At 32.6% G+C, this 17537-nt stretch overlaps 1 protein-coding gene across 1 annotated transcript; it reads right to left on the reverse strand.

The window, feature by feature from the left end:
• Nucleotides 1-1892: 1892 nt before the first annotated feature.
• On the reverse strand, nt 1893-5790 carry LOC104886989 (chlorophyll a-b binding protein CP26, chloroplastic). The gene is made up of 5 exons (XM_010671568.4): nt 5384-5790; nt 4212-4262; nt 3947-4067; nt 3123-3257; nt 1893-2284 (listed from the first exon to the last, which is right to left on the reverse strand). The coding sequence occupies exons 1-5, from the start codon at nt 5692-5694 to the stop codon at nt 2024-2026; spliced, it is 879 nt and encodes a 292-aa protein (XP_010669870.2). The 5' UTR covers nt 5695-5790; the 3' UTR covers nt 1893-2023.
• Between the last annotated feature and the right edge of the window lie 11747 nt (nt 5791-17537).

A 17537-nucleotide genomic window follows, 5' to 3' on the forward strand; every position in this document is an offset into this window, starting at 1 on the left:
TCAAGTTGTGTGGGGCATGGTGTGAGTAAAGTAGGAGAGAGAAAGGGGTTAAGATAAATAAACAAATAAAAATGGGTTAAAGTAGGAGAGAGAAAGGGAGTAAAATTGAATTAATAATGTAATGGTGGACCATATGATAGTGACATGAGAGGGTTAATAGGGAAATTTGTTTTGCCAAATAAGGAATAAAGCAAAAGAGGGAAGATCTTTTGGAAACACCCTTAAACGAAAAGAGGGAAGATCTTTAGGAAACGAAGGGAGTAGCATTTAAGACAACTTTCTCTTAATAGATATTCCTAATCAATCTAAAATGAGATCTTGATTCAAAACCATCCTTAATTTGAGCACTTCATCTTGTCATTTATTAGTACGGCAACAATATGGTACTCCCTCATTCCCATATTAATCGATAGATTCGATATAGTTTGATCAGCTTAAAGGTTTTAGGGCTTTACTTGACTTCTTTATTTTATTGTTGATAGTTTGAAATGGGATTTTTTTATATATAGAGAGGATTGTGAGGCTTTAACTTTTTTAAGTAAGAGGGTAAGTGATGTTTCTTTATTAGTATTGTTGTTGGGTTTCCTATAAAGAGAGAAATTGTATCGAATTGGTTAGGAGTGTAGGACCATCAAGAATTAGGAAGTGTATTAATTAATGTGGGACACAAAAATATAAAATGTATCGATTAATATGATATGTAGGGAGCTTAGAGGTGGTAATTAATGATGCGAGTCGAGTTCGAGTTAAGTTTAGCTCGATTCGACGCTCTAACTTCTCGAGTCGGTCTCGACTCTCGAGTTGAGTCAAGCTCACTTGAGTCGAGTATTAACCGAGTTTTGGTAGAGTCGAGTTCCACTAAGCCGAGTCTTAATCGAGTTGATCTCGAATAACTTGCAAGTTGTCTCACCTGATTAATTAGTGTCCTTAGCATAGAAATTATTGTCTCACTTGATTAATCACTATTTGATTTAAGTATTTTACTTTTGGTAATTATGTTTTCGAATTTCTCACGAGTTTTCAAGTTGAATACCGAATAACTCAACTTGAATATATTTCGAGTCGAGCTCGGGTTCGTTCAAGCTCACTCGAGTCGAGTTTTTTGACATAATCGCTCGTGAGTTGTCTCATTTTATTATTACCTCTAGGGAGTATGAACTTTTTTTAAAGAAAACATCTATTGCTCTACTTAGTTCTCTGAATACGTGCATATTATATAAATTTGATGACTAAAATTATAAATTTTTTTGGGTAATCAATGAATTTGGTCTTGCACGTAGGTCACTATAAGTAAACCCCTTCTTCCTCCATTGCTTTACTATGAACACAAAATAAAATCACCCTAATTGACCAAAAGTGATAATTTGTTTCCAAAACCATAACTTAGTGCCATAGCCCTTGAAACAGTTAGAACGAGCAATGAATAATGAGAATGTGAAAAGCGATTCATAATTTTCCAATTTCGTGATCAGTCACTATGAAAACTTATATTTGGTTTTCTCATTCTAGACAATGTCACAATAGTCCTATTCTATTACATATTTGGAGGCTTACGATAATATATGAATATTATTTTATATTTGAAGTTTCAAATAAATTATCTGTGAATTAAAGATCTCCAACAAAAGTCATGCTTCTCGTCAAAAAAACAAAAAAACAAAAGTCATGCCGGCACATCTGATAATATTTTTTTTGGTGCAAATGAGCAACTAAACACAGTGATATATAGGTACCACCCTCACAAAACTTTTCCAACTAAATTATATGACACCCACGACACATCTAATTGTATAATTTACGTGGGTTGTCAAATAAAAGATGGACTCAAGACTCGAATTAAAGGATAATGAAGAGTAATAATATCAGCGGTCGATATAAAACACAATTGGGTCTCATATGGAAAATCATAGTTGTAGATAGATTAACATTAACATGGTGAGCCTTGCAAAATGTAGGTTTTTGTTCTTGGACCAAGATGTACAAATTAAAGGCCACTAATGAACTGCTGATTCATAGTAGAAAATTACAAGGTGGGAATTCTTTCAGCAGATCCAGAAATGACAGTGAGCAAGTTGTTACCGAAGGGGTCGCTAAGATGAGCAGACAAGTTCTCAACTGGGCCTTGGCCTGTCACATAGGCTTGAATGAAGAAGCCCAACATTGAAAACATTGCAAGTCTACCATTCTTGATCTCTTTCACCTTCAACAAGGCTGCCTTGTCTGGGTCATTGGCTAGGCCCAATGGGTCAAATGGACCTCCTGGGTGAAGTTTGTCCTCCAAGTCCTGCCAACCATGGTACATACATATTCATTACTTAGCACATCTTCATATAAAAATATTAGCAATTACTTTTTGTAGTGAACAATCTAAGTTGTCCTCATATAGTATGCATATTTAGATTGATAAGCAAGGCTTGTTGGGCCTCTGAGTGGGTGGTCCTATATGAGGGCAGTTCAGAGGAAATTCATCTTATCACGGGTTCTCGAAAAGGGGCCGAAAAACAAAAAAAAATATTCAAATTGATAAGCACTTAAACAACTTACACTTGAGTGCTCATATTAGAATCACCTAACGATCATCCTTATAGATTTGAAAATTAGAATAGAGACACGATGATAGAGTATAAAATATTTTTAGGATCCAGCCATAAACTGAAGCTTTATTTGGATTGGGTTGATCATTTGATATGATACCAGTTTCAGCGTGACAATAAAGGTCACAAGTTCAAATCTCATTGACCTTCCTTTGTGAGTGGATTATTTAGCGCCAGGTATAAGGGTCTAAAACTCCAATCATCATAGTATTTTTGAAAAATAAGTCATAATCTATTACAAAGTTCTATTTTTAAAAAATTTAGAACATCATACTTCACAGCCTCATAGGTAACTAGTGATTTGATGATTTTAGATGAACAAAGTAAATCATTTTTTTTTTTTCTGTTTATAAAGGGTCACACAGCGTAATAATATAAATGGGGTAGGTTTTATATCAAAATAGTTGGCATCCACAGTGTGTAACACCTATGATCTCCACAATAGTTACAAGTCACCCTAGAAGAGAATTCATTAGTATTACGTATAATACCATGACATGAAGATAAGTGGAAGAGAGGATGACTTACCAAACCATTGGTGATTCTGAAGTACTCAGCACCACCAAGAAGAACAACCTCAGCAACAACAGCAGCAATAAGGTTGATGGGAATGTTCTTTCCAAAGTAGTTCAAGGTGTTCCCATCTAGCAGCAGGGCACCAGTCTGTACCACAAATTAGTTACATCAATTTAGTGATCAATGTCATATATGAAGCTAGTAAACTAACAAAAGGGCGACTTTATTCCTCAGACTCAATTCCAAACATCAGACTGTGCTACATCAGCATTTCACTACTTTTTAATTTTACATACTCACTTCAGACTCATTCTAGTTTTATACTTTATCCCTTAAATCTTCTCCAGTCTCACTCCACATTACTTTAACATTAAAAAAAAAGAGACAAATGGCATTTTTTGGTTGGGCAAAGAAAAGTAAAATTTTCTTTGAAGCAATACCATAGTCTTGAGTAGAGTTTGGTATTTAAAGACTCTCTTCAAGACTTTACAAGACTTCACCTTACTTTATCGCCAAAATGCTATTGGTCTTGTCAGAGTCTTTGCCAAAGACTCACCTCCAAACCATGTGATAAACTCACCCTAAGTACCAAAACTTATTCTGAATTTACTGGTTCGTTCTCATCGCTTGATTTTCACTTATTAGAAGTTATCTTAACTTATTCGCCGTTATTAAACTTGAACTTAATTGATCTGTTTTTTTTTTCTTAACGTTTACTAGGCTGAGTACTTTACCTGATTAACTTCTCATTAGTGACATAATAATGTACATAAATCAGTTTTGGACAATAGATTAGGGACTTTAATCATCAATATAATCAAGTTTAAGAGAGAAACCTTAAACCAAACAGCTTCAGGACCGCAATTAGCGCCAAATTTGTTGAAGGCTTCTGGGATAATGAAACCAGCTGCACCAAGCATGGCCCAGCGGGCGTGGATCAACTCATATGCTTGGTATCTGAAAATTATTCAACAAAGAAATATTTTATATCTCACAAAAATTACCCTTTTGTTGTATTTAAAACGAAGGAAATATATGGTATTCAATAATGAACATTTCTAATGGAGAAGATTATTAATAAAAGAAAAGTTGCTTAATTACTTGGCAAAGTCCTCTGGTTTCTTGCCGAGACCAAAAGGGTCGTAACCATAGCTGCAATACACAAAACCACATATCTATGTTAGTCAAATTTCACAACGTCAATTAGTTAAACAAAAACAATCAAAGCTGGAAAAAAGGCAATAGCTATTTCCTCCATGGTTTTTAGCTTCATCATTTTGACTTTTGAAATTATTCACGTACTTTATCTGATCACCTTGTATTATTTATGTAGTTATGTTAAATCTTACTAAAATTCATTTCAATGTTGATATTTTTAAATAGTTGTACATAATTCAAGATATTAATGCTCAAAATTGTTCATTGGCAAACATGTAAAACAGAGAATATAAATATATAATTGAAATACGAAGGAACTATATCTTTAAAAGTTAATGTCTATCTAGGATAGGGTAAATGTCAAGGAATCAAACATTATTTTGATTCACATCAGTATAGCTTTTGCGTAATGATGCATCATTGCTTAAAAATTCTGTCTCCGAATACATTTTCATTTTAACAATTTATATAAATCATGTAAAATACAAATTTAGGAAGTTCTTGCACGATAAAACCTAATCTTTCTTCATACAAATAGTAAAATTTAACTTAGGAGGACACAAATCACAATAATCCATTATCTGTATTTTTTCTACGACAAATGTGGCATTGAAATTTAATCTAGAAATTGAAAAGTTAAATCACGACTTTAAAAATAAGGACATATTATGCTGATAAAATTAATCGTCATTCCCCTATATTCATCTTGATATACTCCCTGTTCTTAGCAACAATTTTTCCACCATTCTCAATTCATATATACTTCATTAAACAACAATATCTTTAACTATATATCATAAAATATTACGAGGAGTTGATTCTAACTATGAACAACCAAATCTAAGACACAAAACCTAGGGTCCAATCGGTATCACCGTCAATTTTCAGTTTTTTGGTTATGATTTTAGAATCATATGATATAAATAGTATTATAAACTTAAACTTGGCCATAATGATAATAGTAATCATGCTAATTTTGAAAATTGACAACTAAAAAATGAAAACTACTCTTTCTGATTTTCAAAAAAACTGAAAATTGAAAACGATAACAAACGAACCCTTAAGGAGGTACATAAAGTAAGAAAAGAGTTGAAATAGGGAAAAGGAAGTCTTACTCTCCAGGAACTTCTCCATTGAGGTACTCAGGGATCTCAGAGCGGTCCAAAAGACCATCAGGCAAGAAGATCCTACGGTCAGGACCATACCATTTAGCGAGCTCATCGTCGGTGGCCGATACGGCAGCGGGCTTAGCCTTAGTAGGAGCAGCCGCCTTCTTCTTACCAAAAAGGGCTACTATCTTACAAGGACCAACACTTGAGGTGCTACTAGGAGTACTAGAAGTGGCATTTCTTAAGTTGAGTGGGTTTCCCAACATTTCTGACTTTCCTAGGCACGCCGCCGCCGTCGATGCCGCCACCGAAGCCATTACCGCCACCCTTTTTTTTTGTACTCCGGTGGATAAGATTAATAAAATTAAGGTTGAGTTTTTTTTTTTGGTTTTGTAACAACTTTCAAGTGTATGTGAAGTGAATGTGCATGTTGTAAGGTTGAACTAAATGCTTAATTTGGTGGACATAGGAGTGACACGTGGGAATCCTAACTGTCATTTGATTGGTGGGAATTTTGAGAGAAGAATCTATTTACTTTCATTTGATAGGTCAGATGTGATTACCTGTCAGATAATTGCAGTGTGACGTGGCATTGCTGATAATGAGACTTGATCTTGTGGATAGCAGGTGGTTTGTGATCCCTTTGTTTTGGATAACATAATAACAGGCCTTATCTCTCTTTGTCCAATGAGGAAAAGAAAAAAGAAACTTTTTAAATTTTATTTGGGCTTAGAATGTTTAATATTTTAGTGAATGTGGGCTGAGTTTGCATATAGAAATGGGTTCATCGTAGTAACTTTTGGGAGGTTATCACCATATTCAGGATTCAATGGGTTTGCCATTCAGTCCAGCCCATTTACATGTTGCTAATTTACATTGTAATTGAATTTGATATGGAATTTTCTTATTAAATTACATACAAATTTATATTGCATTTGTTAATTACTCTCTCCATTTCTTATTTAAGTATTAGCTAAGAAGTGGTGATTATTACTCTCTCCATTTCTTTTTAATTTACTCACTTCACGTGAAGGAGAATCAAAGAGGAAGTCCAAAAGTGAGAGAGATAAAATGAGATAAATTTTAGTACATTTTATTTTTCTCTCCATTAGAAATTTGACCCTATTTCAGCTTTCATTTATTTGAGGATCTCTTTGTGTGATTAATTGTGTTTGATAAAAGAAGTTAGATGTTAGACCTAGAGAAACCACCACCACAAGTCCACATATAAATATAAAGGAAAATTTTCCAAAAAAAAAACTTTTACGAGTTCATTTTTGCGAAAAAAAATCTTATAAAACATTTTCTGCAAAAACAAACCAAAAAGTTAATTATTTTTGCAAGATGAAACCTGAGACTGTTTTCCGGTGTTGACCACCTCTATTTCCCTTCTTCCTCCATAATCACCACTAAGCCACAACTACCAACACCTGCCGCCAGCCCCCCACCCCTGCAGCCCCCACTTCACCCCCAACCAGTCCCCTACCAACTGCAGCCAACCCTACCCCACCAGTAGCCCCTAACCCCTTCCTCCACCCCCTCAAGCGGCAACCCCCCACCCCCCTTCGCCCCTACCCTATCTCCTCTCCCTTCGCAACCCAAAAAATCTGAAGCCACCGCCATCGCATGACCATAAGTCCATAACACCACGAACCCCCCCCCCCCCCAACCACTATCCACTACCACCGCCACGAAACCCACTACCACCACAAATGAAACGGAAACTACCTCTAAAACCTTTGCTCAACATCAAACCAAAAATCACAAATGAGCAGATCTCGAACTTAAAAACCCAAAATTGAATTTTTGGGTTCGATTGAGAGTCAAACCTTAAAATTCAATTATTGGGTTTAAAACTTTGAGATTCAAGCTGTATTTTTCAAAAACAAGTGTTTGAAGTTGAGATTCAAACAAAAAACTCCAAAAAGTTGAGGGAAGAGGGAGGTAATTCAGGATGGGATGGGGCAAAGTCTGAAGCAATAGCACACAAGGAGGAGGAGATGTGCGAGAGAAGAAAGTGGGAACCATGAAAAGTGAGAGGGAGAGGATGAGTGAGGAAAATAGGGAGAGGGGTGGCTGGTGTGGTGGTGGGCTGGCGGCAGATGTTGGTAGTGGTAGCTAGGTAGTGATTATGGAGGAAGAAGGAAAATTGCTAGGGTCAAAGCCGGAAAGATAGGTTTTATCTTGCAAAAATAATTAACCTTTTGGTTTGTTTTTTTGCTTCATAAGATTTTTTCCGCAAAATTGAACTCGTAAAAGGTTTTTTTTTTGGCAATTTTTTCAAATATAAATGATATACTAACTTCATTATTGGAAGATGAAGTTTTACTAATCAATAACTTTACGGAATTTTCCTTTTTAGGGACAATATCATTAACATAGTTGATCCAAAGAGTGATAGAATGCAAATCCACTAGTTAGGGACAGGGCTGATTGGGCTAGGCTATCCTAAAAAGCAGTATAGGCAAATGACCCATATGTGACACACCCTATCCAAGTTGATTGAGAGTGCCTTTGACAGAGATGGCTTTACTTTGTCTGCCCACTCTTGTTAACACTAAAACATAAGCCTAAAGTCCTAAACCCTAACCTTAGGTCCATACATAGTCGCTGGTCGCATAAATGGGGTTAGTGATAAGAATTACTTAAGTACATGTTATCCCTAATCTATTTTCAATTCAGTTCAGTTACAATCAGTTTAATTCAGTTCAGTTCTAACTATCATTTCTATTAATTATAATTTAATTCATTTCAGTTCAGTTCAGTTGCAATCAGTTTGGTTCAATTCAATTCAGTTCATTTGTTTTATGTCGAAAATAGCATGCCCTAAGTAAAACGAGGTTATCAGTAATAATACATATGAGTCAACAATGAGAATAAAGATGTTTATATATTATGTGTATATATGAGGTGTGATACCATTATTTAAGCGTGCAACGCATTACATAAAAGATGTGTCATTGGTAAATTGACATTCATAGATACTAGCACTATATGCACGCGATGCATGCGACTATATATTATCTTGTATTTGGTAGATAATTCAACAACTCTTCGTTTAAATAATGATCTAGGTTATGCTTTTTATTTATTTAAAAATACATAAATTTTGTAGACGTATTTTATCAGTAGTTCAATTTAATTTCAATAAGAAAAATCTAAATTGATATACAAATGATGTATGTTAATCTCTTTGATTGTTTATTATCTCAACTCATTGTGAGCTCCAAAAAATGAAAAAAAATAAATATTCTCCAAGTTTCCTAATTCTTTTATGGTTTGGTTATGCATGTTATGTGAAATTATTATTAGTTCGGATAGTAAAAAATTCTTTAAATTTTTGTTTTTATAATTGTTTGAAAATTAATTTAGTCATCAGTTTATATTTTCAATTGTAAGTTTCCTCTTTCTACACCTTTTTTATGTATGTCTTTTATGTAAATGAGGAAAGAATTAAGAAAATATTTTATTTTTTGTGAGATTATGGGTCTGTTCTCTTCGGCATAAAATAACTCAACTGAACTGAATTATTGGAGCTGAAGTGAACTGAATTGAATTGAATTAAATTAAATTGAATTACATTGAATGTAATAAATATATAAATAATATTTTAAACAATAATAATATGAATATTAAATAATAATTATAATGATAAGTAATAATAATGAATAATAATAATAATAATAGTATTTTGGATATTTTTAAATGATAGTTATAAATAAATAATATTAATAATCATAAATTAATAATAATAATAATAATTAATGATAATAATGATAATTAATAATAATTTTTTTATATTATTTGTATTAATATATTAATACTTGATGATGATATATAATAACAATAATATCTAAGAAGTAAATTAATTACTATTTTAATAATTAAATTTAATAATATAAAAATATTTAGTAATAAAAATAATGATTGGGTTGGACCGCGAAAATTACATCATAAAACGTCTTGACGCGATTTGATTGGTTTATGGGCTAAAAAAAGTGGGTTTATTTGTGCTTTGACCTAAACCATGTTCCTCCTAATAATAATAGTAATAATAATGAGTAAAGGTATAATAAACAAAATAATATATAGAAACAACAATAATAATTATAATACTTAATAGTAATGATATATATTTAAATAATAATAATAATAATGATAATAATAATAATAATAATAATAATAATAATAATAAGCGTAATTAGTAAAATAAATTATACCAACACAATAATAAAATTTAACAAAATGATTATAAAAGAATGGAGCTGAGCTGAACTGAACTGAACTTATTGGAGCTGAACTGAACTGAACTGAAAATAAGCTGGGGAGAACAGACCCTAAGGATATATAAGTTTTTTCAAGAATAGACACCATAACTGTCCCTGACGGCCTGACCTATATATAATAGAGATAATTTTAAAGTTTAATCTTAGCCACGAAATATATAAAGCTACCAACTAAAGTATGAAACCATCAAAGGACTGAAGATGATGATAAATGAGGTATTGAGAAATGAAGTGAAGACAGCAACTACCATCCAAAGGAAGATTGCATCAATCTATAAATAAAAAGATAAAAAGGACGAAAACAACTAGAAAACTCACAGGAGCTACAAGTTTCCCACTTTAAGAATTTGAGTTATTTTTACATTTATAAATTTATATTACTTTGATAAAATATTGTTGTATTGTATAACGAAATCAGACCACGCTTGTGAAATCAGTGTTTGTTTAAATTTATACAAAATCTTACGTTTATCCATACTTTCTCTGCTTTTTTTTACTTGTAATATTGAGATATGACAAAAGATTCCTATCCCCTTAAAAAAAAAAAAAAAATTACTAGGACTCTAGAAGAGAGAGAAAAAAAAAAGACCCCGAAATACTAGAAGATAAAAACAGAAAATATATTGTCAAAAATATCAATATTGCAAGCAATATGAAACTTACTAAATAAAAATGCTGGCCCTATTTGGCAATTAGCGGATAGCTGTTAGCTAATTATATTAGCTGATAGCTTATTATATAAGCTGATTGTATTAGCTATTTGTATAAATTTGGTAGGTAGCTGATAGTTGATTGATACATAATTGTGTAGAATGACCAATAAAAACATGTGCATATTTTATTGTTGTATTTTTTTTTTTATTATTTATTAGTGTAATTTACAAAAACTTTAGGATATCAATGTAATTGACTCATTCATTTTCAAACGTCTAAAGTCAAAGAGCTCCTCCCCCAATTTTTTTAAAAAGAGCTTTTTTATCCTAATCAGCTAAATGAAACCTCTCCTTACCAAACAATCAAATTAAAGAATTAACTAGCAAAATTTTCTAATATGAATTGAAACCTCTAATTTTGCTCGAAATATCTCTTTACCAAATAATTAAGGCCGTTGTATTTATGGTTGATTAAAAGAAAAGAGCTCCGTAAGGTTAATGGTAATACATCTGGTCTCATATCTAGTAAAAATGTTGAGGATTATTGATCTTTCGAGGACGAAACAAGTGTGAAGCCACGTATAAGATAAATAGTAAAACAATTTCAACACAACAAGGGACACTGCCGTAGGACTTTCGGCCTCATAATTCAAATTCCACAGAATGCCATGTAGCAATATGGGCCATTATATAGTTATAATACTGTGGAATGGACTAATAATAATGTTCTATCACTCTAATTTGTTATTTACCAAGTTTCTAAAATTCTAACAGTAGTCTATGACAGGAGTTGTATCTTGGTTGCAGCCCGCCTTAGTAGTACTGACGGGCTTGTTAGAGCATCCACAGTGGTGAGCTACAATCACTTGTAGTTTTGTGTGTCACATAAGATTTCCAAACTACAACATTTTCAAGCTACAACCTTTTCCAATGTAGAGCTACAACCATTTGTAATTTTTGTAGATCCCACATGTTATTTACATATGAAAATTAGAAAGTGAGATGGAAAGATATAAGTAGGGCCCACAAAAAATTAAACAAAGCTACTTGCTTTGTGGAGCTACTTGGTTTTGCCAAGCTACAAGCTCTTTTTTACTCCAATAACAAAGCAAGTAGCTCTAACTTTTAACAAATTGCAAGCAAGGACCTAAAGTCACCCATTGGAGTTGCTCTTAGGACTTGTGCGAAAGCAGTAATAGCAAGTAAACAATGTAACTGAGGAGTAAAAATTAAAAGTTAGTCTTGTAAGAGGCCGTCTACTTTTAAATTAAAACTAGTTATTAGGCCCGGGCTATGTTCCGGGTAAGAAAATTTTCATTTATTAATATTGTACTTTGATATGATATCACTAAATACAACTTGATCTAGTGGTTAAAACTTTAGTACATGAACTTGAGGTCACGGGATCAAAACCTATATTATGCAATTTCTAATTTTTTTTCATTATACATGGATTACATGAACTAAAACTCCCTAGGGAGAGCGCCACGTGGCACCGTTCCTGATTTACGCACGCTTTTTAATATATTAGTATAGATTAGGCAATGACAATCCTTATATTAAAAACATATTTAGCCCAATAGCTACTAATTTGATTTCATTCATTGACTAGTTTAATCCATTTTGTGATTAGGTGTACTTTTATATTAAAATTAGACCGTGTCTTTTAACAATTTGTGAAAAATTAAAGCGATGATAAATGCAAATTTAAAGTGGAAATCTCTCTCTTAACAAGTAGAGGAAAAACCACAAATCAATTTCACTATTCCTTCAACGAATATTAGCAAAACCTCAAACTCACAAGTCCTATGAACACATATTACAAAATATAAAGACAGAAGTTAATAACATGATTTATATATTACCCTACTAATTAACCTAAACAGATGTGCCTATACCCAAAACTAAAACAAATTCGATGTATTAAACAACATATACCAAACTATTTTGGGAGTGTTGCCCCTGTGCTCCCCACCAGGACGTTTCACCCCTGGATCCCGACTCTCTGACTGGCAAGCCTGCCCCTTGCTTTATTAATCATAATGCCTAATAATTAATTCAAGACATAGTTCAACACATCTATACCCAAAACCAAAACAAACTCGATGTATTAAACAACATATACCAAAATATTTTGGGAGCATTGTCCCATTCCCCCACCAGGACGTTTCACCCCTAGATCCTGATTCTCTGGCTGGCAATCCTACCCCCTACTTTATTAATCATAATGCCTAATAATTAATTCAAGACATAATTCAACACATCTTTATAATCACAAACTTTCCACAAAGCTAACTATCTAATGTACCTTTTTTTTAAGAAAAAAAGGGGCTAATTTCCCTTATAGTACGCTATAACTCTATAAGGATCACATGATCTCCAAAACGAGGGAAAACGAACCAATAATAATGTTTTGTTTAACAAAAACTAAATGTTCATCTGCTTGTTTGTCTTTTACACCCCAAATTAGCTAATACCATGAAGTGAATATGTGAACCATGTCAATGTCCCATTGAAGTGTCTCGTCCCAGAATCCAAGGGATGGTAAAATACAGTCCTCAAAACGTAAGAATATCAGAATTTAGCAATGAACAATAGTTTTTTGGAATCTTTTCTTAAGGTGTACTTTTTTACGGAATTGATGTAAAAAACTTTTGTTATTTAATTTCGAGATGGCAATTGCAAATTCTTACAAATACCTAAGTAACCAAGCTAGGGTTGTGTTGAAAATATTAGGGATTTAGGGCCCCTGTGCAAATTATAAGTTAGGTCTAAATGTATAGATATTATGCATAGATTATAAAAATATATTATATAAAATAATTATAAGTATTTTTGATAAAATAAATCTCGACTTTAATAAAATGACTAAAACAAATATTTATTACGAGTCCTTTGGGCTATAAAAAAAGGAGGTCCTATATTATAGATCGTTTTGCACAATTAACTTATTGTAACTTTTTCCTATATTTTACACTATGATATACTTGCATAACACATGGCTACACGTGCTACATTACTACATGGATAGGTTGTAGCTCTGTAGCTCGTATGTCATAACATTTTTTTATATGGTAAGGAGAAAAACCCTATTTAAACTTCAACACACATAATATTCTTGGTCTACCATTTATAACCAGACACTTAATTAATACTTAAGAATAGAAGAGAAGATAAGGAGAAACTCTCTCTCGAAGTACCACATGTCGGGAGACTTTGTAACTTTAAGGTTAGAAGGTGAATCCTTAACCAACTATATCAAGCAATTTGGTCATATCCCACAACATGTGTACACGTTGTACACCGTAAAAAGTACAAATGCATTATCTCAACTCTCAAGTACATGCACTAATGCACATATGGATATGCTTAGTCTGTTTTAAAATACTTAACATATTTCACTCGAGACGTTTATCAATGTTATTTTTAACCATTAGTAACTCTAATATGTATAAGTAAAAATTATAAAAATTAATATTATGAAAGTATATATTTCGAGACAAGTCTAATAAAATCACACATGAATATATATTTTTTTATATAAAATTTGCAAAACAAAATAAAAAAAAAGAGTAATTAGTGAAAAAATCAAACCGTGTCAAGTATTTTTAAACGGAAGAGGTATGTCGGGGGTATATTTGAATATTTTGTTGAGAAAACAACCACATGCAATAATGCAAAGTTAACACCCTAAATTTTAGTCCTATTATAGTATTATCATGTAATGAAGTATATCAAATCACTTGGTAGCTAGGCGGCTAGCTAGGCCGACACAAATACACCTCAAATCTTCTGATTGAGTCCTAGAGTGACATTTACCTGTATAGGCTTCTTAAAGAAAAATAAAAATAAATAAGCTTGTATTAATATAGACTATATAGTCATTAAAAAATTTCCTAATATCTCGAGAAAAAGTTGATCAGAATGATCATAACAGTACTTGTTCATTTTTGGGTGTTTGACATTAGTAGGCATATTATTACTCCCACACTTTTTATAGTTTGCTTTATTTTTAAAAAATTAGCTTCAAATCTAAACTTAAATTTTACAGCATAAAATTTAACACGCCATGTCTCTTGCTTTAGATAAAAGTTGAAATTAGTATTATATGCACATAATGCATAAAAAAGTAAATAAAAAATCAAAACTTTTCCGCTTTAAAAATTACATAGATCACAACTTTGACATCAAAAACAAAGATTCACAGAACGAATTAAATGAAGAAAATTACAGATCTTTTGCAAAAAAAACCCAGTTAACCTCCTAAAATTCTCACCTAAAATATAATCTACATTATCCATTAGTGTAACGCCCCGACCTCTAGCGTCATGAACGAATGTTTGCCTTGTATTTTCTCGAACGAAAAATATGACAGTAGCACATCGGCCATCTAAGTTCAGCCGCAACTAATGGATTAATTAACTTAAAATTGATGTTAGAAGTCGAGGCGTTACAATTAGTCCCAAATTGAACTGATTTTATCCGAATTCCCAAAATCATAAAACAAATCACACGACATAAAAAAACTATTTAAAAGTAAAGAACAAAGCAAAGTTGCGATGAACCAAAAAAACTGATAGAGTATAATTTTATTTTTGGGACTCCAACCACCAGCTTAAACTTTTGGTTGAGTTGGTCATTTGACATGGTATTAGAGCTAGCGTGACATAAAGATCACGGGTTCACTCATTCACCCCTTATTTCTAAGTGGAATTTAGCGCCAGGTATGAGGGAGACATGTGTTGCATTCACACTTCAAGCCCAATGGGCTCTCATTGAGGAGGCCGTGATATATTATAAATCTATTTTTTGGACTCCAACCATGAGCTTAAACTTTTGGTTGAGTTGATCATAACTCTAAAGAAAATTACCAATATCTCACCTTAGAAACTTCAAAATCCTTAATTTGCTGCAAGACCTAGAAAATTAGGTGGGTGTGTAAGATTTGGAAATTAATTTTAGTAATTGCTAAACTCATATATTGTGAAAGTAAGCATTAAACATTTTGGAAAAAAACACACTCATGCATAGCATGAGCTAGAAGCTAGTTTCACTAATTGATATGAAAAATATTGTAAATCGATTTTGTTTAATTTGTCCTTATGTATAATTCAGCACATTTTTTTTTTAAGAAGTTCTAATTACACAAGATAAAAGATTGATGTTAATGGTTAAATTATTGTCTTGAAGGCAAAAAGAAAAACCACGTAACAATAAAAAAGATTGATATAGTAGTACTAGTATTAATTACTAGAGGGTCATTTGGGTGGTGGAGTTTTCTTAACCCAGCCGCCCATGGGGTTTTGTGGTGATGCGGTTGCCGGTTGGTTGTACTTGACCAAGTAGCACTCTGAAGTCATATTTGATGATGGGGAATCCATTAAACATTTGAAGTAGTATTAATATATTCCCTCCGTTTCAAAATATATGGCATGTATGATGTTTGAGGACGAACTTTGACTATTAATTACTTTCAATTTATGTGGATAAAAAATTTTAAAATTAATTTTATTATAGTATTTTTTTCAGGACGGATCCGACGGTATAATTTTTATATTTTTTGTTTATCATATTATGAGAAATATTTGTGATCAAAACAAATTTTCGTAAAGCGTAAATACTTTATATTTTGAAATGGAGGGATTACAAATATTAGAACTTAGGTTGTAATGTCTTTAGGTTGTAATTGAAGTTCTAATTAATATAATTTTTTCTGACCTTTATTTTTTTTAAAAATGATTGGTGAACCCTCATAATTGGAGGAACATTTTGGTTTAGAATCATAATGTAATTCCAGTAAAAAAATCTTAAAAGAAGACTGATATTACAATAATAATTTGGATTATAAAGAGGCTTAATTACCCTATACGGAAAAAAGGTAAGGTAAAGTGTATTGTAGCCTATGGGATCAAATTTCATTAGGGGATCTTTGAGGGTGAGGTTTTCTTTACCACTTACCATCCCCTCTCTCCAACGAATCTGACATGCAAATTAAACCTGGCTGGTTGTACCTGTGCGTAGGGGTGGCAATGAGATGAGACAACTCGCAAGTTACTTGAGATCGACTTGGTCAAAACTCGGTCGAAGCTCGACTCGAGTGAGCTCGAATCGAACTCGAGCTCGACTCGAGATGTTGGCCATGGTGAGTCGAGTTGAGCAACTCGATACTCTACTCGAAAAGTCGTGAGAAGCTCGAAGACCTAATTATCAATAGCAAAATACCTAAATTCAACATTTTTCTACCTTATTGTTGCTTGTAACATGAGACACTTACTTGCAAGCTACTCGAAATCTACTCAATCAAAGCTCGACTCGATCAAAACTCGACTCGGTCAAAACTCGACTCGGTCAATGCTCGGTCAAAACTCGACTCAAATTGCTAACGAGTTGAGTCGAGCTAGCTCAAACTGACTAGACTCGCATCATTGCCACCCCTACCTGTGCGGATGGTATCGGTTCAATAGGGTCTTTCATCTTATCAACTTAAAAAAATATATAAAAAAAGGTGTCCTTGTAGCCAGTAGGGGGAGAATTGGACCATTAAGCAAAACCCTAGGCCTTTAAAAGAATATGTTGAACTGTTAATCCATTTTTTTCTTTGCTCTTACAAGTGTGAAAATGGCGCATAATTTTAGCTATGTAAATTTGATGGATTTCAATCGTTTAAAGGTCAAATCACTATTTGAATATTATATGTTGTGTGTTATTTGACATTTGTTCAAAATCTTATTATTAATATATCAATTATCTCTTGTAAAATTATTAACTGCTCCATTAGTCAAATCTGGAGATGCAATAATATGTATCCAATTACCTCCATTTTTTCAATATATGCGGCTTTTTTCTTCCGAGTTAAAACTTTGACACAATATAGATATCCATTTATGCAAAAAAAAAATGGCCCAACTCATTATCAAAATAAAAAAATGTAGATACCCATTTAGCATGTTGAATAGTATGTATGTCCATCTTGATTATTTTAATCTTATAACTATTATATATGCCTTAAATATATCTACAGTTCTGATATATGCACTCTTAAAGACTAGCAATATGTAACAAGTACGTTTTCTACCAAACTGAAGTGTCCGTGCATCATAGCCCTTGAATGCATTAATTTGACATGCTTATAACTTGACTTAAACATGATACCAACTCTTACTTAGAACTTTAGAGTTTAATTTAGAAGGAAACCTTTAGCAAATTATTATTAAGCACAAG

Source organism: Beta vulgaris, chromosome 1, assembly GCF_026745355.1.
Source record: "Beta vulgaris subsp. vulgaris cultivar EL10 chromosome 1, EL10.2, whole genome shotgun sequence".
Taxonomy (NCBI): Eukaryota; Viridiplantae; Streptophyta; class Magnoliopsida; order Caryophyllales; family Amaranthaceae; genus Beta; species Beta vulgaris.